Source organism: Podarcis gaigeae, assembly GCF_964106915.1.
Source record: "Podarcis gaigeae genome assembly, chromosome: 1".
NCBI lineage: Eukaryota > Metazoa > Chordata > Lepidosauria > Squamata > Lacertidae > Podarcis > Podarcis gaigeae.
Genome location: NC_139678.1, coordinates 48913677 through 48929690, shown reverse-complemented (window position 1 = coordinate 48929690; position 16014 = coordinate 48913677). Strand labels below are relative to the sequence as shown.

The 16014-nt window shown below is 38.9% G+C and overlaps 1 protein-coding gene across 1 annotated transcript in view; it reads left to right on the top strand.

Annotated features, from left to right (window-relative positions):
- GPHN (gephyrin) overlaps positions 1–16014 on the top strand; it is a 189991-nt gene that overhangs the window by 163430 nt on the left and 10547 nt on the right. The window contains exons 19-21 of the mRNA XM_083750622.1: positions 206–264; positions 439–592; positions 2246–2367. Of these exons, the coding sequence (XP_083606748.1) occupies positions 206–264; positions 439–592; positions 2246–2367 (335 nt within the window). The remainder of the gene's footprint in view (positions 1–205; positions 265–438; positions 593–2245; positions 2368–16014) is intronic.

The following is a 16014-nucleotide window of genomic DNA, read 5'->3' as shown; positions in this document are numbered from 1 at the left end:
CACTTACGGGTTGCTGTGATGCGTGCAGTCGCAGTCGTGCATAAGTTGGACACACGTAACTCTGACATTGCCTGTATGTTTGAATTATATGAGCTTAAATGTGATATGTTGAGTTTCATTCATACCCAATGAAGGCTGATAAGAGACAGTACCTTATTTAACATTGTTTAACACATATGAAGAAAGCTTGTTTCTTTTATTGCAGGGCACCGAAGAACTTGAGGTGCGCATTCTGGTGCAGGCTCGACCAGGCCAAGATATCAGGTCAGCGAATTACTTGTTTTCACAACTGCATACTGCTTTTGAAAACTAAAATAGCAGTTTAATATGTTTCTAGCATAAATAGCTTTTGAAATTTTATAAGTTTTATCAGCCCTACTTGGTGTTTGGTCAGATAACTTGAATCCATTTTTTTTTCCTTTTCTGATGCATTTCTAGACCTATAGGACATGACATTAAAAGAGGTGAATGTGTGCTGGCCAAGGGAACCCATATGGGTCCATCAGAGATAGGTCTCCTAGCAACTGTTGGAGTAACAGAAGTTGAAGTTAACAAGTTTCCAGTGGTTGCAGTAATGTCCACAGGGAATGAAGTAAGGAAAAATCTGCTAACCAAACTTCTACAAGCGTGGCAGTTGTATTTTGACTAAAGCTGCCAGCACCTTTTTATGGACTGTTTCCAATGTTAATGATGATTTTCTGCCAAAAACTATTATTTTTATGCCTGATTTCTCACGAAGATTCTGTAAATGTGCTATATTTACTTTATATGTATGCACTTAATGCAAAAGTAAAAAATTAACCACTATTACCCAAATGTTTAAAACCAAAGATAAACTTACATGGATTGCAAAATAAAGAGGTGGGACATTGGTTGAGAAAGCGATGCTGGCCAGGAAGAGATGTAATTCAGTGTTCAATAGAAGAAATGCTACAGCTATACACCTATGGTCAAAGGTGGAAATTCCCAACAAAAAGCAGAGGTTGGGTGCTAGAGATTTGAAGTAGGAGACAAAGGGGATGGGGAAAGGGTGATACAGTTCATGGTTTGGAGAAGGCCTGATACAAAGCAGTGTTTATACCAAACATACAGAATACTTGTGATTAAAAGATTCAGACTTCCCCCTTCTTCCCACATCCTCACTACCAAGATTTCTCTTCCCTCTCCTTGGTTTCACTACCAGCAACATCTTGGTCTTAACAAGGTAGCAACTCAATGAATAGTTCAGAGCAGAGAGAAACAAAGTTTGTTATTAGCTTGCCATGGGTTGTTTGGAAGAAATAAACCACAAATGCTGATTCATACACAGTGTTCAATAAGTCCAATAGTAATGGGCACATTCTGCAATAGAGTATTTTATTGTTGCGAGCAAAGTACCGTAATTTAATTATATTTCTAAATAGTTACTTGGTTTCAAACAGCTCCATTTGAGATACTGGCAACATAATCCTTATCCTGAATACATAAAGCATACTTCCCAACAAAATGAATATTACAGACTAAATCTACTATCATTTTATGATCTGAATAGAAAGTCAAATATAATAATAATAATAATAATAATAATAATAATAATAATAATAATAGTTTATTTATTTATTTATATCACACCCATCTGGCTGGGTTTCCCCAGCCACTCTAGGTGGCTTCCAGAAGAATATTAAAATACAATGATTCATCCAGTATTAAAAGCTTCTGTCTTCAGATGTCTTCTAAAAGTCTGATAGTTATTTATTTATTTATTTATTTATTTGACATCTGATGGGAGGACGTTCCACAGGGCGGGCACCACTACCAAGAAGGCCTTCTGCCTGGTTCCCTGTAACTTCACTTCTCGCAGTGAGGGAACCGCCAGAAGGCCCTTGGCGCTGGACCTCAGCGTCCGGGCTGAACAATGGGTGTGGAGACGCTCTTTCATGTATACTGGGACGAGGCCATTTAGGGCTTTAAAGGTCAGCACCAACACTTTGAATTGTGCTCGGAAACGTAAAGGTAAAGGTACCCCTGCCCATACGGGCCAGTCTTGACAGACTCTAGGGTTGTGCGCTCATCTCACTCTAGAGCCAATGTAGGTCTTTTAGTGTTACATGGTCTCAGTGGCCACTCCCAGTCTCCAGTCTACCTGCCATGTTCTGGATTAGTTGTAGTTTCCGGGTCACCTTCAAAGGTAGCCCCATCTACATCTTTTTTATATTTTATTCGCTGTGAGGGTGAATATTCAGGTATTTTGATTCTGGTTTTATAGCTATTGAATCCTGAAGATGACCTGCTACCAGGAAAGATTAGAGACAGTAATCGTTCAACTCTTCTAGCAACAATTCAAGAACATGGGTACCCAACAATCAACTTGGGGATTGTTGGAGATAAGTATGTACTGCATGTTTATAACTCTTTGACTTATTTTCCATACAGTGGTTATTTTAAAATATCTGACAATGTCGTATTTTGTCCTTGGAAGCAGAATTGATTTCCTGTAGAGAGAAATACATTCCTCTCTGACTACGGAGTTCAACAACTTGGAGCTTTAGCTTTTTGTGGGTTCAGACTTTTTTCTTACCACTATGTGTTTTCCAAACTTATTTCTTTTTAAGCAAGAGCAGAAAGTTCTTTCCATTGATTAAAAAAACACTATTTTTCACCAACAATCCCACACTGTGTGTGATTGGTCCAGTGCTGGACTTTTGCCATAGGGGACAAAGGTCTACATTGCCACCCACCTCTCCCAGATGGTGAACGGGAATGTGGTTGACTTCAATGAACTGGGGTGCTAAGTTAGGTTCAAGCCTGTAAGGGATGGAAGGTTCAGGAGATGGGGGGTACCTGTAAGGTGGGTGGGGGCATGCATGCACAGGCACATCTAAGAGCCAAGGATGGGGTGGATTGGGACGACATAGATTCACTGGCACATTTGAGAGAGATGCAAAAATTTGTGGAGGGATATGCAGATGATCATCAGTAAAGTAGAGAGAATGTCATTGTGTGATAGATTCACATAGAAATGTACTGAGGGATGGGGAAAGAGAAGCAGATTCATAGATATACCAGCTAGGACATGGGGAGACCAGCAGGGTTCAAATCTTCAATGAAGTCAGATGGGTGACCTGACCGATCCCACAGGGTTGTTGTGAGGATAAAATGAGAAGGGGGAGAATCATGAATGCCACCTTGAGCTCCTTGGATGAAAGGTGAGATATATGTGTGGTGAATAAATAAATACAATTCATGAGACAGGGAGAAAGAAAATATGAAGGAAAGAAAGAAAGAGTAAGAAAAGGCCAAAAGTTGAAGTCCTAAGGATGTTAGAGAATGGCTATAGCCAGAAGCATACCTAGGGATTGGCAAAACTGTCCCCTACCAGATGCACAGGCTGGGGGGTGGAAAACACCCCATAAATCTGTGTCAAGTTTTCTGTGTAAGGTGATGAGTTTAGACAAGAGCTGGGAGCTGAGTGGCAAGAGAAATGGCAAGGCAATATGATGGTAGACCAATGAAGAATATGGTGCTTGTGTGTGTGATGATGCAGTGCTGCTGTCACGGCAAGATCAAACGCGAAATGTTTTTAAAATGTATTTGTTTGTTGTTCCATTTATATCCCACCTTCTCCTAGGATCTCAAGGTGGGGTATGTAGTTCTCCTCCTCCCCATTTATGCTCAAATTCTGTGAAATAGGTTAGTCCAAGAACAGTGACTAGCCCAAGGTCAGTCAGCTTCATGGCTGAGAGAGAATTTGAGCCTTGGTTCCCCCACACTATAACCACTAGGCTAAGCCTATTCTAGGTAGAAAACAGAAAATGTAAACAGATGTAAATATTCATCAAGTTATAATCAGACCAATCATTTATATACAGTCATGGGGAAAAGAAAGTGCACCCTCTTTGAATTCTGTGGTTTTACATATCAGGACATAATAGCAATCATTTGTTCCTTAGCAGGTCTTAAAATTAGGTAAATGCAACCTCAGCTGAACAACAACACATGACATACTACACCATGTCATGCTTTGTTGTTGTTGTTGTTTAGTCATGTCCGAATCTTCGTGACCCCATGGACCAGAGCACGCCAGGCACTCCTGTCTTCCACTGTCTCCCGCAGTTTGGTCAGACTCATGTTTGTAGCTTCGAGAACACTGTCCAACCATCTCGTCCTCTGTCGTCCCCTTCTCCTTCTGCCCTCCATCTTTCCCAACATCCGGGTCTTTCCCAGGGAGTCTTCTCTTCTCATGAGGTGGCCAAAGTATTGGAGCCTCAGCTTCATGATCTGTCCTTCCAGTGACCACTCAGGGCTGATTTCCTTAAGAATGGATGCATTTGATCTTCTTGCAGTCCATGGGACTCTCAAGAGTCTCCTCCAGCACCATAATTCAAAAGCATCAGTTCTTCGGCGATCAGCCTTCTTTATGGTCCAGCTCTCACTTCCATACATCACTACTGGGAAAACCATAGCTTTAATTATACAGACCTTTGTTGGCAAGGTGATGTCTCTGCTTTTTAAGATGCTGTCTAGGGTGCCATGCTTTATATAACAAAAATAAAGCCAAGATAAATCATGTGTGAAAAACTAAATATAGTCGTACCTTTGTTGCGACTCGAACATTTTGGCTCCCGAACGCTGGAAACCCAGAAGTGAGTGTTCCAGCTTGTGAACGTTCTTTTGAACCCGAACATCCGTTTCAGCTGTCCGCATTGTATCTGGGGCCAATCAGCCAATCAGAAGCCACGCCTTGGTTTGCGAATGTTTTGGAAGTTGAATGGACTTCTGCAACAGATTCTGTTCGTCAACCAAGGTACGGCTGTACACCCTTACTGCTTCCATGGGAATTAAGAGGCCAAGTAGCAGGCAGGGGTTGCTAATAAAATGTCCTTGCTTAATTGATCATCAGCAAGTGTGGCCATCTCTATAAAAGCTGACATTTTAGCAGTTTGCTGGTCTGGCGCATTCAGATGTGTTTTAACACAATGCCAAGGAAATGACAACACAATGCTCTTAAAGAAGCAAGTGCTGCTGCCCATGAAATTGGGAAGGGTTCTAAGGTCATCTCCAACCAATTTTAAGTCCATCATTCTACAGTGATAAAGATTATTCAAAAGTGGAAAACATTCAAGACAGTTGCCAATTTTCTCAGGAGTTCAATGTTCATAGAAATTGGAAAGGGAAAAAAACATCTCAGGGTGAGTGGGCCAAAATTCCTCCACAACGATGTGGGAGACGGATAAAGTCCTACATAAAACAATTACTTCAAGTTATTGCTGCTAAAGGTAGTTCAACAAGCTATTGAATCATAAGGTGTACTTAGTTTTTGACATATGGCATTTCCATTTTGGCTTTATTTCTGTTAAATAAATCATGACACGATGTAGTATGTCATGTGTTGTTGTTCATCTGAGGTTGCATTTACCTAATTTTAAGACCTGCTAAGGAACAAATGATTGTTATTATATCTTCATATGTAAAACCACAGAATTCAAAGAGGGCGCACTTTCTTTTTCCCATGACTGTATTTACTTCATTATTTTTTGTTGTTGCATTTTTAAAAATTACTTGTATTTCATTTGTTTTGAAGTAAGCTTTCATTACAGAAAAGTCAGACCTGCATTGCAGCATGTTTAGTTGAAAAAGTACATGCCATTTTCAACGTTACTTCTCAGGGAGCATCTGAAAATCTAGATGGATTTCTGAATACTTATTATAGATTTGTGTCTCCTGAACATAATCTGTCATTATTGTATACCTTTGTTTATTGATTGTCTACATTTGAAAGTGTGTTCTCATCTGAGCTCTTAAATGCAATAGTTTCCACAGCTTGAGTTTTTCCTGATTATTTGGTCTGCTTTCAGTCAATAATGACTAATGAAAGAACAATCTGTCTAGACATGTCACTGAATATAAAATATGGCATTCCAACGTATTCCTTAATACTGAAATTCAAAGAAACCCTGTTTATTAGTTATGGCAGGTGATGACTCATCAGATATTTTTTCACATGATAGTTAACTATATTTATACTAATTATTCAGTCTCCATAATGACCCACTTAGACATTAAGCTTTCAACTGTGGAAATATTTTTTTTTTTGGGGGGGGGGGACTATTGTTATTTATTTGTTTGTTTGTTTGTTATATTCCAAGTGTTTCAAGAAAACTTCTGGTTTGGGGAATGACATCCAGGGACTATTCATAATATGGTTTTAAATCACTTTATTGGCTGACTTTCAGAAAGGTAGATAGGAATTAAACATGTGTCTCTCTTGGATACATGATGACAGTTGTCACCAGTGAGATAAACAGAATGTTCTGACAAATCTATATTTGTATTTGTAATAGGATTATCATTGCCTAAGATTAAACAGTTTAAACAATTAGTGTCAAACTAAAGGTGTCACCAATACAAGCACTAGAAAATTATCTCTTATTTTTAGATATGCTGAATAAGTGCTAAGTATTATACCCATAAGCCTTAAGTCTATAAGGCTTGGGAGTAAATAGCATTGAACATGGTGACATCTTTTGAAACTTCCTTAGGGGGGCAGGCCTCAAGCAGCTCTTGGAATGTTAAGAGTTTATAACCAATAAAACTTTTTTATTATTATTATCATCATCATCATCATCATCCCAGCCTATCACTATAAATCTCTCTTATATGTTTGGTGAGTAAGTTGGCACACATAAAGTTGAATACATTTATCATAGACAAGATTCTTTATAAATCACCCTTATTTTTTAAAAGAAGATCAGCAATTGTTTCTAAGGCTGTGATCTTAAGCACACTTCTTGAGTAAGCATTTGGGTTGGGCCACGAGTCCACAATTGTAGAATCCCTTATATTCAAAATCAGATTATCCCATATCAACCACATCTTGGTATATTTATGCCATTAAAATCATTAACTCCATTTTGAATGTTTTGTTATTGAAAATAAAATCTATTAAAAATAAATCTCTGTATTAAGACAGTGGCCCAGTTTCCATGTCGATCATGCTTAATAGTTGTTATGAAATGTACAGTTTGCACACTAGCCTGAAATTCTCACATGCAAGGAATCTTTTGACATTGAGACAAGCAGCTATTGCATTAAGCTAATCTGTTAGGTGCTGGTTATAAGTAAAAAAAGGATAGTTTTAGCAGTAAAATACGTAAAAGTCTTGTATTCTCCTTTAGTCTATTCTTTTTTATCATGAATATATGTCAGTCTCTAGACATTTGGAAATTCAAAATACAATATTGAATAAGTTATCTGCATGAAATACAAGTCGCCACTGTTTCCGGCTGTTTAGTGACTTCTGAGAGCATGACTAATGTACACAGGACACTAATTTTGTCTTTTTGCTAAACTTGACCTCTTTATATGGTGTAGTGTAATTACATCCAAAGCATTAAATTATTTTGGAGGATGGTTAACATGAAGCACTTCATTTGTATCTGAAACAAGTGCTTGAAGCAAACAGTTGAAAGTGCTTATTTCAGAATGTGAAAACAGAAAATAATTTCAACTTTTATTATTTATTTTGATTTTATCAATAAGAGTACTTCTGTATTGTTAATTGTCCGTGCCACTGAAAGTAAACAGTTCCAACAAGAGCCACAAGCTAGAGATTCAACTACAGGCAGTCAACTGCCTCCCTAGCTTTCTCCATTAGTATATGCCTTTCTCAAGCTCACTGAGCCTGTATATCTGAATCACTTAAAATATGATTGAGAGTTGTTCCCCCCAACAAAGACATCTCTTTCCTTATTAATCACAAACACCATATGCAGGCAACCACAGGACCCTTGGCTGCAAATGCTTCCTTCCCCTCATCTCTTGCTGCAAAATATCACGGCCCGATATCAGTATAAGGGCAATCTTGGCTGCATCGGGATCACTAGGAAGTAGAGGCTTTAATGTCCTCACTGCCACAAGGAATCCCAGTGCAGTTTTGCATCTCCCAGACCTCTGTGTACCCCATGGCTCATCTGATAGGTTTTCTCACTCTCCTACATTACCTCCTCTCCTGAACCATAATCTCACCAGTTGCTTTCTGTTCCACGAACACTGGCTGGAGAGAGTGGAGGAATGACTTGTAGGGATCAAGAAGGGCCATCTTGAAGCTTGAGAGGGGAAAGGAGTAAGGAAGTTGGTAAAAAGCTTTGGGCTTGCACAGTATTTCCTCCCCACAAGCTCTTGGGTTTCCTCACATGGACTCTGGTTTGCAGTTGTCTGCTATGCCTCCCCTCCCCTCCCCTCCCCTAGATAAAGCAATGAAGGCAAGGAGGTCACATTTAGATTTTTCTTTTTATTGAAACTCTGAGAAAATGTAGTATTAAACTGTTATTATTAACTCCAATAGCTGGAGCAGCCCTGAATGCTTCTCTATTTTAAGGGGAAGAGCCATGACTCAAAGCAGTGCTGTGGCTCAATGATAGAGTGTTTGCTTTACATGCGGAAGATCTCAGGTTTAATCCGCAGAAGCTCCAAGTAGGCCTGGGAGAGACCCCCCCCCCAGTCTAAAACACTGGAGAGCTGCTGTCATTCAGTGTAGACAAAGTTAAGCTTTTGCAAGCTGTGAAATTGCTGAAGTGGCAGAAGCTGTTTAGAGACAGAACTCCTAATAATTTTTAAAAGTGAAGCAGGAAAAGTTTCAACATTCAGAATGCCACTTACAAGAAGAGAAAAGAGAGAGGCAGAAGGAGGGGAAGAGGTGGGATAAAGAAGGAGAACTTCAGGGTCCTTGCTTACTGTGGATATTCTTAAGAAGATGATGACAGAACTAACAAAGTTTATTAACAGAAAAATAGAGGCTTTAGAGGAAAAAATAGATTAAAAATTGACAAGATTAAAAGGAGGAATAAATGAAATGAGGAATGAAACTAAACAAGCAATGGTTGAAATGGGAAATGGGATCAAAAATGACATAGTGGATCTAAATGACAAAGGACTGAGAAATGAAACTATGGCAGGGCTGAGAGATGAAACTATGACAAAGGTAGAAGGAACATCTGATGAAATGGAAGAACCTACTATACAAGTGTATGGAGAAATGAAGCAACTAAATGATAAAGCTGAGATTTTGGAAAACAAAAATGAAGTTATATGGATAAGATAAGGTTGGGGGGAAAAGTAAATACAACAGGAAGTAGAAATTGGATACAGAACATAGTCAGGACCAATGGATATGGAATACTGTATCAATGTATGTCCACAGTGGAGAGACTCCTATGGCCTCAGAATGGGAAAGAGTTACCATTATTTAATATGGAGGCATGGTTGCTGCAATTGTTGGAGGCCAAGGTGATACTGTTAATTAGAGAAAAACTATTGCTGACATTTATCAATATTAATTGGGAACCTGTTTTGGACATTTTGCATGAAAAGAAGGATGAACACGTGACATTTGGGTTTGAAGATTGGAAAAATACTAGATTATGGAAAATGGAATAGTTGTGGAGTGAAGGTTTTGAATAATTCTTTTTATGTAACTGACAGAAGGAAAATCAGAAGTCCTTTTCTTTTCTCTTTCTTTCTTTTCTCTTTTCTCTATTCTTTCATTCTTTCTTCCCCCCATTTAACTTGTTGTATCAAAAAAGTTTTAATTTTTTAAAAAATTATGCATAAAAAATAACTCAGTATAAGGCAGCTTCCTATGTTTCTGTGATAAGAGCATCGATTCCCATTCCTTGTAAGAGGGTGGGGGTGTTTTAGCACACAGCCCAAACAGATTACCCCTAAGGCAATAGAGCCCTCCAAGGAAAATGGTTGCCCACCATACTGAGTGTAGAATTCTACCTTTCACCTTCCATAATACTTGTTAAATCATTTTCTTTAATATTCTACTGCTACATAGCCTATAGATATAGATATATAGAGTCTGTTTATTTAATACCTTTATATATTGGCTTTATTCTAAAACACTCAAAGTAGTATGCCATTAAAAATAATAGCTTACACTGTAAGACACATAAAAGAAAAAGGAAAGGAATAGGCAAATACACAAACGCAGGCACCAATTCTTAAGTCCCCTTCCCATTTTTAGATGATGATGGGAAGTATTTTCTAAAAGTTTTTCCCTGCTAAACTGGGGGCCACAGAATGACCTCTTCTGATGCAGCCTGGTAGATTGGCTGTGGATGGAGACAATGTTGGGAGCTGAGGAGTCAAATGTTGCCAATGGATGGGACTTCAGTTACCTTTTTCCTCTGATTAAGCCGTTTGATGATACAGTTATGTAAATGATCACACAAATGAAATGTTAGTTGTTTTAGCCATCTGGTGAGTTTGAAACGATGGTGGGCATGGGCAACCCATTCCATTTCGCCACCTGAAGAAAACAGGACGTTGCTGCCTCCAGCTCCGCTCATGTGCCGAAGCTGGAGTTCTGCTGCTACCACCACTTCTCCTCATTTTTCTGGTGCTGGGGGTGAGGGCGGGAGCTCCAGCACTACCTATGATGCCTCCCCCCCCCCCCATTGCCAGAGAAGTGAAGAAAGGCAGTCGCAGCAGCGAGAGCTCACTGCTTCTCACTGCTTTTAGTGGCAGTGGCAGCCAGCAGGCACAGCAGTGGGATATGCCATCTCAGGATCATGACACCTGATGCAATCGCCTTGGTGTGTCTAACAGTAACTCCAGCTCTGACAGTGAAATGCTTAATATTCATTACATCTCCAAAAGACTTGTAGAAAAGGGTGAAGACAGAAATGTGGGAGAGGTGATATTTGAACATCTGCCCTATTTGCTCTGAATTTTTCTCCTTGGGTAGAATTGCTTGGAGTCTTTGTTTCTGTTCCTTCATCTTAGACTAAACTGATAGTAGCAACTGAGTACTGATAAGCAAGTTAATTTTTCTAGATGTAGACACTGACCTTGGTTTGGTATTATAGACTCCTGCCATGTTCTCTGTAGGCCTCATGTGCAGTATTACCATAGTGTAAAATGGCTAATTAAGGGGATCTCTTGCTCCAGGTTTGAGGCAAAATCTTCAAAGTGAAATTGGTTGATGTATTAAATTGTAAGAATCATTGCATTTTCAAATATTAATATAACAAATATGGGAAAAGTGACTTGCAGTAATTGAGAGATTCAGCTGGGTAAAAAGATTAGTGGAGAAGAAAACACTGTACGAGTGATCCATGGAGTACATTATTATCTAAGGAGAATTGAGTTGGAACAAGACTGTGATAATTCAGTCCCCAGTGCTGAATCCTGTCATGCCATATTGCTTAATTTTGACTTCATATTAACTGTATATTTCAGAGTGATGATATAATGAGAAGGCTAACAGAGATGGTTGCCAGTTTTAATGAACAAGTGACAGAAAAAAATTCATAAGGGATCAATAAAGCATATCTAGCAAAGAGAGGTATTAAAATGAAGGTCAAGTAAAACTCTACTGGAAATTCAGTTAAAACAGTCTCCTTAAATGCTCATTGGATTATTGGATGAGGACTTTTGAGGTGTTTCATTTTAATTGGTACCATTAAGATTGTAAACTTGTGCCTGGGCTACCTGACTGCTGGTAGAGAGTCAGGATTGAAATGATATCACTATATATGGAGAGAGAGAGAGAGAGAGAGAGAGAGAGAGAGAGAGAGAGAGATTTCTATATCACCCTTCACCAAAATGATCACAGGACAGTTTGCAAAAAAAAGAGCAAAATACATAATGAACAAAAACATTAAAATCATTATCCTAAATTATATAAATAACATAGTTAGCAACAGCATAAAAATGACTTAGCCCATGTCTCTAAAAGTTTGACAAAAAAATGTTGACTATCTCCCATGCTGGCATACTGGTGGGATTAGCTCAAGGCAGTTGCCTCACCAGAACTTTCATAGGTGGTATTCCCAGAAGCAGCTTCAGTTTTAAGTTCCTGGCTGGGGCAAGACTCACTTACATAGAGAGATTGTTTCAGAGACATGGAGCCACCCCTAAAAAGGTATTTCCATGCCCCCTCCACTATATGTCTCATTTAATGCTGGGATCACCAGGAGAACCCCTCCTGTTGATCTTAACGTGCAGGCAGATTGCTATGGGAGAAGGCATTCACTCAGATATTTGGGTCACAGGCCATTCACACCTTTAAATGTCAACATAAACAGCTTGTATTGGATACGGATACTGGATATTGGATATTGACAACCAATGTACTGTAGATGTTTGAGGATAGAAGCTATATGCTAATGGTTCACTGCTTCCACCAACACCCTAGCTACTGTATTCTACTGTAGTTGCAACTTCCAGATTGTCTTCAAGGGCAATCCTACATAAAGTGCACTGCAGTAATCCATCCTAGAGGTTACTAGAGTATGGATAACTATAGCCACACTATACCTTTCCAGAGAAAGCCGTACTAGATTCTTTCAGACTGAAAGAACCTTGTGAACCATTCTGAAAGTGGCACTCCTTTCCTACCTATGGATTTGCTCCACACAGAAAAAACAGCATGTCAGGGAGAAAGCTAGGTGAAAACCTTTTTGCCTCTTATTTAATTTTCTACAGAAAGGAAATAATTTGTTATAGAGGAGCATGCAATCATGTGAGCCCCCACCTATAGTCAAAAGTTATCCAGTCCAGAAACAGATTTTACCATTTTAATGCAATTGGCCCTAATAAAATAATGTATGCAATCAAGATGTTCTGTACTGCTGATGAAATTTGCCAGGCAGAGTTATACCAAGTATTGAGCATTAATTTTTGGATTATTTTAATATCACTTATATAATCAGTTAGTAATCAATCTGTTCATTAAGCGATTTCCATCCCGTTAGTTTTAAAGTGGTGAAAAACAAGAGTGTCACTTCCAGAAGGACTCGTAAGACTTTTCCAATCTGAAATAATCTAATATTTCTGTGATGATGTCATTGTATCAGTTTGTTTTAAATATACAGTGGTGCCTCGCTAGACGAAATTAATCCGTTCCACGATTCTCTTCGTCTAGCGGTTTTTTCGTCTTGCGAAGCAAGCCCATTGACAGCTTAGCGGATTAGCGCTACAGCTGTCAAGCGGCTTCCAGCGATCAGCTGTTAAGCGGCTTATCAGCGGAACAGCTGATAAGCGGCTTAGCAGCTTAGGAAAAGGGCAAAAAAGCAAAAAAAAGCCGCCGGGGGACGCAAGATTTTTTCGTCTTGTGAAGCAACCCCATAGGGAAATTCGTTTTGCGAAGCGCCTCCAAAACGGAAAAACCCTTTCGTCTAGCGGGTTTTTCGTCTTGCGAGGCGTTCGTCTTGCGGGGCACCACTGTATATACTGCTGGCTTTGTTATGCTGCAAATTAGTTACAAAATTGATCTGCCGTCTGTGCATAGTAATTTTGTCTACAGATTAAGGGTAGAACAGTGGAACAATTAGATGTTTGCGATGCTTCTTGGATTGGCAAAGGTTTAAGGTGGCGTAGGGGAGAGTTAACATTCTGTAGAAAGACAACAAACGTGTAGTAGGTTTATCTACACCAAATTATTTGATTCCAGGATAGTCATCATAGCACTTTCTCCTCAAGATAGCTGCATGTGGATAATACAAAATGATCCTAGACATAGGGTTGAGTCAAAGAGGAACCTGTTTTTGCCTTCCCTTCCACCTGTTTTGGAATTTAGAAGAAGAGAGCCTCTACCCTTCCACTGTTAGCTAACAGAGGAAGACAGAACTAGTTAGAAGGCTTCCACAAGTACTGTAGAAGAAGAAGAGTTTGGATTTGATATCCCACTTTATCGCTACCCTAAGCAGTCTCAAAGCAGCTAACAATCTCCTTTCTCTTCCTCCCCCACAACAAACACTCTGTGAGGTGAGTGAGGCTGAGAGACTTCAGAGAAGTGTGACTAGCCCAAGGTCACCCAGACGCAAAAGCAGTTCACCAGATTACAAGTCCACCACTCTTAACCACTACGCCACACTGTAGCTCACCCCTTTGCTTTTTTCTGTACTCTCAGAAAGCAGCTGTGCATCACCTGGCAACAACTGCTCTTCAGTCTTTGGCAAATGCTGTTTCCAGAGTGAGGTACTGCTAGTGCCACCAAGGACAACAAAGGGTCATTATGTGGCGGCTCCTCCATTTCTCCAGGAGGTCAGGGAAACAAAGAGGTTTCAGTCTAGAAAACTGCTTCAGCCAACCCCTGGCCTGGCCTGGCTAATTTTCCTTCTGGAGAAGGCAAAGTGGGGTACATGTTTCCTTATAAAGGAAGTAATGTGTGAATATCTCTTAAGTTCTTCAGATAGGAAACATTTGAGCATAGATATGTTCTTTTATGAACTGCACTGGCAGGAATCATCTGTCAAGTCCTCTATGGGAACTTTTTAAAGACAATCTGAAAAACATCTTCCTCAAGTTAGCAGGTAATAAAATGTGTGATACTGTACAAGATTTCTTCACATGTTGTATTTTCAAGGGAATTTCTCCAGAGTAACAGTTGTCTTATCTCCCAATGTGGAAGGCATGAGCAACCCTTGCCCATGAGGGAGGGAGATAAAGTTTAAATTGAGGGTTGCAATCTTAAAAGCACCATTAATTGCACTGAGGAAAAATTCAGTGAAATGTTTGATTACCCTGGATTTTCCTTGGATGTTTGTAGTAGTTTTCACTCTACTGACAGGCAAAAACCTTTTAATTTAAAGAGACTTAGCCTGTTAGGCTTAGGTTGTTGTCTTTTCATTTGTAATTCTAATTTAATTATGGTTGGTATCCAACATTAGTCATACTCCGAATACAGTGTTGAAATGAATGGACAGGACTAACTTAGGCCCATTAATTTCATTAATTTTACTTTGCATAAAACTTAATTGGATGCAATCCTGTTTTTAACTACTTGCTGTTATCTAACTTCATTGTCATTTTGTTTACTCGTTTGTGGATTAGTGTGGGCGGTTTTAATTATGGATTTTACAATTAGCTCTCTTTGGCATTTTTAATGGAAATATTGATTATAAAGATTATGAATAAGTATAATGATCCACAGGAATATTGTGTTTACCTATTGATACAATACATACACCTATTTCATTATTTCTCCATGTTCCTGTTGGTGTTCCCAATATAGAGGTGTGGCATATGAGATGACTCGCAATTCTTAGCATTCCATACTGGCAGTGACAGTGCAAAAGGAAAGTTAGTGGGAGCTTTTACTAAGCTGTGTGAAAGAGTGTATTTTCTAGCAAGAACTTCATGAAGGACAGAAAATCACTGGATGAGGCACCATAGGCTAAAAATTCATTGGGAAAATACATTACATTGGAGCAAAGTTTAAAACCTTAAATCTGCAGTTGGCTATGCTGTGTTGTGTTTTGGTCTGTAACCATCTTTTTACAACAAGCCTGATAAGCACAGTCAGATTAAAGTTTATAAAATACTTTAAAAGTGTGCATTGCATTCCTGTCTTGTTTGTTTTTACAGTCATGTGAGACAGGTATATCCTGATCATAGCATGGCAATTGTAAATGCTATGCTGACTTATCAGATGCTCTTGTCCATTTTCCATCAATCCAAATCCAGCTTTTTGGTTGTGGTATGACAGATGAAGCAAGAGACAAAATTAATACCTGCTGGGTGCATATGAGCTTGCTAATTTGTCCTGACTGCTAATGTGAGTAAAACATAACTGTTGTTTGCTTTGTATTAGCTGTATTATAAACCAAAGACTACCAAAAGTTGCATTAGCATTTGGTGTAAAATATATTATATAGATACATGTGGCAGATACATTTTAATATAAGCATCAAATCCTTTTTTAAAAATTAATTTTGTTTCTTCACATATGACAGCATATTTTTTATCACATCATTATTCTTTACAAAAGGTTTTCACCAGTTAGCAACGTGTAGATTTTGAGGTGCTTCCAATTATTTTGACTCTCTATAAAACCAGTTACTAGCAGGTATGTAGTCAGAAACTTTGTGGCGAGGGGAGCTAAGGATACAGCAAGAGAATTGATGCAGAACAGCCAGAACCTAGATACACATTGCCATATATGTTTACAAGTATCTAATTGTATTAAATATTTTAAAAAACAGTTTCAAATCTTTCAAAGTTTAAAAATATACCTTGTGCTTTTCA